The 8,535-nt window shown below is 43.1% G+C and overlaps 1 protein-coding gene across 2 annotated transcripts; it reads right to left on the minus strand.

Annotated features, from left to right (window-relative positions):
* Positions 1 to 4,315: 4,315 nt before the first annotated feature.
* On the minus strand, positions 4,316 to 8,160 carry klf17 (Kruppel like factor 17). 2 transcript variants are annotated; one of them, XM_043685771.2, is made up of 3 exons: positions 7,942 to 8,160; positions 5,959 to 7,015; positions 4,316 to 5,462 (listed from the first exon to the last, which is right to left on the minus strand). In XM_043685771.2, the coding sequence occupies exons 1-3, from the start codon at positions 8,026 to 8,028 to the stop codon at positions 5,287 to 5,289; spliced, it is 1,320 nt and encodes a 439-aa protein (XP_043541706.1). In that variant the 5' UTR covers positions 8,029 to 8,160; the 3' UTR covers positions 4,316 to 5,286. The 2 variants fall into 2 exon arrangements, with proteins under 2 accessions (XP_043541706.1, XP_043541708.1); XM_043685773.2 differs by having other exon boundaries at positions 5,959 to 7,012; positions 7,942 to 8,157.
* Positions 8,161 to 8,535: the final 375 nt, after the last annotated feature.

The raw sequence follows: 8,535 nt of genomic DNA on the forward strand, positions 1-8,535 counted from the left end.
TTGGGAAAGCAAATCTGAGCAGGACTTACACACTTAATGGTAAAGTCGTAGGGAGTGTTGCTGAACAAAGAGACCTTGGAGCGGAGGTTCATCGCTCCTTGAAAGTGGAGTTGCAGGCAGATAGGATAGTGAAGAAGGCGTTTAGTATGCTTTCCTTTATTGGTCAGAGCATTGAGTACAGGAGTTAGGAGGTCATGTTGTGGCTGTACAGGACATTGGTTAGGCCACTATTGGAATATTGCGTGCAATTCTGATCTCCTTCCTAACGGAAAGATGTGAAACTCGAAAGGGTTCAGAAAAGATTTACAAGGATGTCGCCAGGTTTGGAGGATTTGAGCTATCGGGAGCGGTTGAATAGGCTAGGCTGTTTTTCCCTGGAGCGTTGGCGGCTGAGGGATGACCTTATGGAGGTTTATAAAATCATGAGGGGCATAGATTGTGTGAATAACCAAGGTGTTTTCCCTGGTATGGGGGGGGGGGGGGGTGGGGGGGGGGGGGGGAGGGGGGGGGGAGGGATCCAGAACTAGAGGACATAGGTTTAGGATGAGAGGGGAAATGTATAAAAAAGACCTAAGGAGAAACTTTACTCAGAGGGTGGTACGTGTGTGGAATGAGCTACCAGAGGAAGTGGTGGAGGCTAGGATAATTGCAACATTTAAGAGGCATTTGGATGGGTCTATGAATAGAAAAGGTTTAGAGGGATATGTGCCGGGTGCTGGCAGGTGGGACTAGATTGGGTCGGGATGGACGGGTTGGACCAAAGGGTCTGTTTCCGTGCTGTATATCCCTATGACTCTATAACTCTAAATCCACCCTACAAAGTTTGACAGACCTTTGTGGTGGCTTTCTTCGAATTTAGTGGCTTAATGTTGCCATTTCTCTCCTAACAGCAAAATCTGTGTCAGTGAAGTTCTGTAACAATTACTTACAGAAATTATTGTGGCCTGGAGGAGTTGTTGAAAAATCATACATTTTTATATTTGTTCAAAATTACTTATAATGCGAATGATGTGACTGATAGAACATGCTTATACTTTACTGTGCTTCAAAATTAAACTATAAAATTGTGCTTCCTTTGCCTATTATTACTGAGTTTGCTATTTGTTATGTTGTTGATTCTCTGTTGCATGCATCATGTATAAATTATCTCAAATTGCATATTTTTCACATCAAAACTTGTTATAAAGATATAATAATTCACAATTCTTTACTTACATGCATTGAATCCTATGCAAACATGAGCACACTTGTGGATGCTAAAAATCTGAACCAAAAACAAAGAGTGCTGGAGAAACTCAGCAGGTCTGGCTGCAGTTGTAATCCATTATCAGAACTGTTCTGATGAAGTGTCTCTGGAATCAAAATGTTAATTTTCTCTCTGTATAATATTGTCAGACCTGCTGAGTTTCTGCAGTATCTTCTGCATTTGCCTCATGCGCACACTTGAAACCATTGCAGAGTGCACGTAGTAGCAAAGACGGTCATATCCTTGACACTCATTTTGATGAACTGAAATTGAACTATCGCTGGTAAACAATATTCTAAAATGGCTCTTATAGTAAGAGTTTTATTCCTCTATTTCTTCCTTAATTGTATAACTTTTACATTTAAACCATTTTAAATACAAGCCAATGTATTCTCTTTTAATTGCAAATCATTAATTAAAGATTGTTTTGATGGATATATATGGTATTCATTACCTATTAAGTACCTACAGTGAATTATAGTCAACAATAAACTAGATGGCAAAAAGATCATTATTTTAAAAGCACATTTTAAAGCTTCTTATTTCCTTTCTACATTGGTTCTTGCTGACTTCATGGTCTAACTCTCTTAAGGTTTTGGTCACTCAGTAACGTTTCAGCTAAGTAGCAATTTTTATAAACAAACTTTGGCACAGAAGAAAACATCACTTGAAGTCAAGATTATTCCATGATACGTGAAAACTACTTCAATAAAAAAACTGCAGCTGCTGGAAATCTGAAATGTATTTTTACTTTAAAACAATAAACCCAAAGAACTTAGATGCTGGAAATCAGATACAAAAATGGAAAACACGGGAAAAACTCAGCAAGTCAGGCAGCACCTGTGGAGAGAAAGAAAAATGTTAATTCCGCTTTCTCTCCACTAGATGCTGCCAGACCTTCAGAGCTTTTCCAGCAATTTCTACTTTTGTATTAAGAATTAGTTGACAAGAAGTGCAAAAAATAGAAGCAACATCTTAATATGTACCACACTACAAGGTAATATAAAATGCTTCACAGTGAATTAAGAATTTCTGAAGTGTAGTCTCCATTGTAACGTATCAGAAGTAGACAATTTGTGCATTTAGCTGCTACAAACTAATACGATAATGGCAAGATAATAATAATGGTCAGTTAGAAGACTGTGAATAACTCCCTTGCTCTGCTTCAGTATTGGACCCGCTGAGGAAACAGACAAGACTGTGTTCCTAAGATGATTTGGAGATGCCGGTGTTGGACTGGGGTGTACAAATTGTGTGCTTCCAATTAAACCTGTTGGACTATAATCTGGTGTTGTGTGATTTTTTAACTTCCTAAGATGAGTGTTTCAACTTGAAATGCTAAGTTTGCTTCTCTCTCCATAGATGTTGTCAGGCCTGTTGAGTTTCTCTATTATTCCCTGTTTTAGTTCAGGTTTACAGCATCTTTTTATTAAAGCAGTCTCAGCCTAGGTTTAATGTCTTATCCAACAGTCAGAACTTCCAGCAGTGTAGCGGAGCTTCCTCAGTAATGCACTGCAGTCAGTTACTACAGTACGCTTGTGAGACCATATTCACCTGACAATGAAGATAACAAACAGTAAGAACGTCGCCATTGGAACACAAGATCTGGAAAGTCATTCAGCCCTCAAGCCTGCTCAACCATTTGATCAGATCATGGCTGATCTGTAGCCTAACTCCATACATCTGCCCTTGACCCAGGTCCCTTCGCTAAACGAATCAAAAATCTGCTTCAGATTTAAAATGAACCGATCCATCATCCAAAGGATGCTGAATTGAGCAGAATGTGATTGTTTTTTTTTATCTCTTTTTGCGCTATATAGATATTCGCAGTGTGATTTTTAGAAAACTGCTTATGAAGAAGAGGAATGTTGATATGGGAAATGGAAAACATTTCGCTTCACCTTGTAGCCGTTAATTTTTGTTTTTTTGTGATTTTTTTGTTAATGGTTTCTTCATTCTGAAGGAAAGAAACTGCAATTCATTACTTTCTTGAGGAGAATCCCTTCCTGGCCAGTAAAACATTTGCATTTCTGCACCCAAGCGCTCTCTAAATTGGACAACAATCTCTGAAACCTTTGAAAAACAGCCTCACGACTGCAGACCAGATTTAATAAACACCACACAACGTTTCACAGGATTTCTGAATTATGCCGGCTGTTTAAAGTTATTTAATCATTGAATTATTTGCAGACGGTGTTGGCTGACTGTTGAACTTCACCCCGAGCTAAATCTGCCCAACAGCAGTTACTCCACACGAGATTATTTCCGCCAGGAACCAAAGAAATTCACCTCATCAATGTGGTCACTCGCTGTTTCGCTATACGTCTGCGTTCATTATAGGTATGTATCTCCTTTTCTGAGTATGATTTATTGGAAACCTGTTCAGGATAGTGTACTTAAGGTCAAAGGCGCATCAATTTTATTTCTCCACAAGCCTCAAACAGGATATGGAGACGTCAATCCCTGTCTAGCCACTTCGGAGAAACAATTACTGCTGAAGAACAAAAACGGATTGGAATAGCATTACGGCCGTGTCAAAGAATTTCATTTCAAATTTAAAGCATTTCTGTCCGCTCCTTACACCCAACTAACCGATTAACTTTATCCGATTAAAGATAAGGAAGGAATGGAGGTAAATCATTTCTCGGTAGCATATTTTGAATTGGCGATTATGATGGTAGTACTCTCAAAATATTGAGCTCCTACCCCTTCGGTTTCCACACAGATCATGGTCAATTCGGGACAAGTTATACGGCTAGGAGTCACTGGAAAGAGCCATTTGTGGAGTAACTGAACTTCACAGTGGTCAGAAATTCTTCGTGGTTTGACAGAAACAGTTAATTCAGTTCATAAGTGTGAAGTTAATTTTGTTTTTTTGTTCGCAATGTTTCCATAAACAGTGAGCACCCTTTAATATCTTGCAGCTAGCAGAGGCAGGAGTCATTTCTATTGCTATCAAACTGAACAGAAAATGCAAAAAAAAGCTTGCAAGTGAAGCCCAGAAAGACTGAACAACTTGCTTCCTTCGTCAAAACAATCTATACTTATACAAAAAAAACGCATAACAAATGTGTTTTACATTTTATTCATTTTTTATATATATATATATAATCAAAACACGAATACAATGAATGAATTGGAGGTTTTTGGTGACGAAGTCTTAAAACACTGCAATTTGATCACCGAAAACCTTCCATCAATAAGACAGCAGTTAGTTCCAGTGTTTAGATAATTCGGTGTCAACATGAGAACCCCGATTGGAAAGGAAACAAAATAATATTGCACTTTGAACACTTCTTTCAACACCATCTGCATAGAACACGATCTCTTCAGTTAATGTCGAGACAATGAAGTGAGTCTTACTTTTTGAGAACTTTTTTTCTGACTGTGTTTATGATACAAAAGTTTTCAAGTATACCTTTTAAAAAAGAGCTGCTGGTTCTGTTTGTACATGCAAACTAAACAAACACAAATAAGAAAAAGAGGTTAACAACTTCATCCAAAGCAGTACCTGGTCTGTTTTATTATGAAAACCTTAGTGCCAGTTAAAACCAACGCCCTCCACTTCCAAACAAACAGGTGTGTTTTCATTTAGCTTGTTTCTTGTTAAGTGAGCATTCCTAAAGCAAATAAGCTCCTGTACAAGCGGTTTTGCAACAATACAGCTTGGATTTTAAGTATGACTTAGTTTTTATTTAGTTTTGCTTGCGAATTCAGCTTTAACCCAAACAATATAGGCTATATATACATTTAATGTACAACTGGGTCCGGCCCTGTTTCTTTTGCATAAAGGCACCCCCACCCATCCCCCTCCAGCAGAGTTTCGCGTCTTCAGTTGTAATACTTTGTTTCTCTCTGGAAGACATAGCAGGGTGAGCTTTTCAATCTCTCTCTCTTTAAATACTGAGTAATAATTTAGTGCTTTTTTTTTCTTTTAAAACGATCCTTTATATACATAAATTAGTCATTACCCAGTATGAAAAAAATTGTAAATAATTTGATCTGTATAAATAGTGTGTCCGAGTTTCGGTTCTCGCGGGTTACATGTGGCGCTTCATGTGTAAGGCGAGGTGGTCAGATCTGGAGAAGGCTCTCTCACAGAGATGGCACTGGAAGGGCCGGTGACCGGTGTGTTTGCGATAATGGCGAGTTAACTCGTCGGATCGGGCGAATTTCCAACCACAGCCTTCCCAGTTGCAGTGATAAGGCTTCTCACCTGGAGACACAGAGAGGGGGTGGGGGATAAAGCAAGGAAGTTAGTTGGGTGGTGGCAGTGGGGTTACCGTTCCAAAACGCCCGACGGCACGTTTCTTTTTTTTTGAAGATAACAAGTAGATGTTCCGCCAAGTTTCAGTCGGATTATTTCATCCAGCCAGTGTGTCAGGTTTTGCATCCGCCCAGAAAATGAGACTACCCCACCTCTTTTTTTTTGAACAACACATTTCTGTTTTTGTTTCTGATTTCCAGCATCTGAAGTTCTTCATTAGCTCTTCCTCCAAAGGGAGGACAACCCTACAGTTTGATAAAACTTCACGCGTGACTGGACAGGCAACTTAAAAAAAAATAACGCGAAAACAAAAGCCTCAGAGCTGATTATAGTTTTTTTTTCCCCACCCCACAGCGGTTACATTGCAACGAAGTCTTGCTCTGCCTCAGAGGCCGGCTGGGGGAGGGAGTGCGGTGGATGATGTGGTTGTGGGAGAGCTCCTTACCTGTGTGGGTCCTCATGTGGGCCTTCAGATGGGAGCTCTTGGTATACATCTTGCCGCAGCCCGGGAACTCGCAGTTGTGGGTGGCCGTTCGTTTCCTCGCCCAGGACCGGCGACCCCTCTTGGGTTTGCTGTCATCGGGGGTACCCCCCACCGCCGGGAAGAAGTCGAGCAGAGGGGACGAGGGAGGAGTCAGCATCATCCCGTGCATGCCTGGGTGACCCTTCACGGGGTCTCGGTAGACGTTGAATTGTCCGTGGAAGTGGCCCGGGCTGGGCTGCCCGTAGTGGGGTTGCGGGTGAGGCGGCTGCGGGTAGGCAGCCAGCTGGTAATGCTGGGCCACTGAGAGGTGCGGGCGGCGCTGCAGATCCGCCGCTGCCTGGCACTCCTTGCTGGGCATCATTGGCCCCGATACCAGCCGCTGGTGCCCAAAGGCGTGGCGGCTCATCGACTGGTGGCGAGTGGCAGTCAGATTGGGCTTCTGCTCCAACATTGGCGCCATGCATTCCGAGGGAGAGCCGGCCAGCATGCAGGACTGGCCGGACTGAGGCTCCCGCTTGATCTTCGGTGCCATGTGCTGAACGTGATCCATTGGCAGGGCTCTGGGGAGCGAGTGGCTCAGGCTGGGCGATCTCAGCTCCGTGTACTCGGTGCTTTCCATGGAGGCTTTGATGCTAAACTCCTGGCCGAGCTCACAGGCGCCGGGGAAGCTGCTGGGCAGGTCCGGGGTGAGGAGCTCGGCCACCAGGCTTTGGTTCGGGCTGCCCGCGAAGTTCTGGCTGCCGTAGTTGGCGGACGGAGGGTACGGGCCATCGCTGTCATACACGGTGCTGCAGCTCTCCGGGGTCTCGGGGAGAGGGTAGGTGGAATGGTGGCCCCCTGAGCTCCTGGCCTCCGAGCCCATCGTGTTGGACAGAATAAAGTCCAAGTCCACGAACTTCCCCAACTCGTCGTCTTCCTTTTTGATAGAAGGGGCTTCGAGCAAGTTAAAGGCAGCGCTGTTGACAGGTCTTATCTGGTAGCCACACTTGGAGACGGACTCGTCAACCTTCCACCTCTGCTGGAAGCGAAGCGAAAACAGAGTGAGCGGATCAGCGAGGTGTTTACACACACACACACAAATATAGGACTATACTGTAAGGGAGCGTTCCCCACCCCACTCCAACGAATGTGGAGTCATTTGATGCACTGAGCTTACCAAACCCGCCCAACCAGTTTGTCCTTCTTCAAAGTGCCGTGTTTTTTAAAAAGATTTGCAGTCAATTGACAGGAGTTGGAGATACATGACAGTCAGAACTCACCTGATTCAACCTCTTCCCCCCTCCCCCTTGATCTACGACATTCCTTATGCTAATTCCCTTTAACACACGGATATCTCCAGCACAGCTTGAGGAGGAACATGTTTCGTTCCCGTTTAAATTCGTTCCTGGTTTTACTTTCAGCACCGTATGACTACTGACACTGGAACCCCGACCCATATCAGTCACCCTCAAAGATCATTCCCTTTCATAAACGTGGATTTCAGAATTTGCCTTTCAACAACTCATTATTGACAGTGGGAGATGCTGCCGAGTTAACGAACAACTTACAACGAGAGCGATGTGTGAATCATGATTGGAGCTGTGTGAATTGAACGTTAAAGCTCCAAAAGATTACAACGCACTTCGAAGTGAGAGACAGGTCCACACTGAAAGATCTCCCAGTTATGATCTATTAAATACCATGCAACTGTCCACAGCAGCGATGTTTAACCTTGCTGCAGCTTTATTGTAACACGGCTGTGCATGAACTGCAAGTTGGTATAAGTTGACAGGTTAGGAGCTTGCACGGAAGCAGCCCCGTTTTAGCACAGAACGCAACTAGTAGAATAAACAAAGTTTCAGAAACAAGATGCAACGAAAATAAAGTTAAAATAAGACGCACAAGTGGAATGCAAATCTATCTTAGCACAGAAGATAAGTAAGACGTCAGGTTTGTAACACTTACATTGATGATCTCGGTTTGTTTTTGCACCAATGTTTCATGACTGGCAAAAGTTGCAAATGAAGGAAGCATGGTGTCTGCCAGGGCCATTGCTACCTCCTTGACTGAAGAATGCCTTCACCACAGGGAGGCAAGTAGAAACGAACCAGCTTCTGGTTTGTACTTCCACCAGGTAAAGCGGAATGTGTGAAAAGAAGTTTCTGTCTCGGATAATCAGTTCACAACTGTTTGCCCAACTCTGGGAGTGGGACTTGTTAATACGCTATGCTCCACCTGATTGGCCGTGAAGCTAATCAATATTAATACGGGTGATGAATAGCTCTGCAGGAATTATCCAATCCCCAGCGGCCAACTCCAAAAAAAAATTAAGTCTCTGACATCCCATTGGAGGGATTCTGGTTCATGAATATGCAGCACCTGATAGAGTGGGTGGTACAGACGAGTCACGATTGGTTGCTCATTCCTTGCAACCTTCCATTGGTGTAGGCAGAGTTCAGGCTGTTTGTTTTGAAAAAACTTATAGTTTTGTCCAATGGTGTCGCTAATGTCACAGAAAGAGAAGGCAAGCAGTAAGCGCACTGACGTGATCTAAATATA

Source organism: Chiloscyllium plagiosum, unplaced genomic scaffold (assembly GCF_037043375.1).
Source record: "Chiloscyllium plagiosum isolate Xiang-an unplaced genomic scaffold, Cpla_swu_hap1 HiC_scaffold_9, whole genome shotgun sequence".
NCBI classification, from domain to species: domain Eukaryota; kingdom Metazoa; phylum Chordata; class Chondrichthyes; order Orectolobiformes; family Hemiscylliidae; genus Chiloscyllium; species Chiloscyllium plagiosum.

Coding starts and splice junctions, on each gene's coding strand:
- klf17 (XM_043685771.2), bottom strand. CDS start 8,028: ATGGCCCTGGCAGACACCATGCTTCCTTCATTTGCAACTTTTGCCAGT. Junction 7,016..7,941: donor AACAAACCGAGATCATCAAT/GTAAGTGTTACA, acceptor CTTCGCTTCCAG/CAGAGGTGGAAGGTTGACGA. Junction 5,463..5,958: donor CCACATGAGGACCCACACAG/GTAAGGAGCTCT, acceptor CTGTGTCTCCAG/GTGAGAAGCCTTATCACTGC.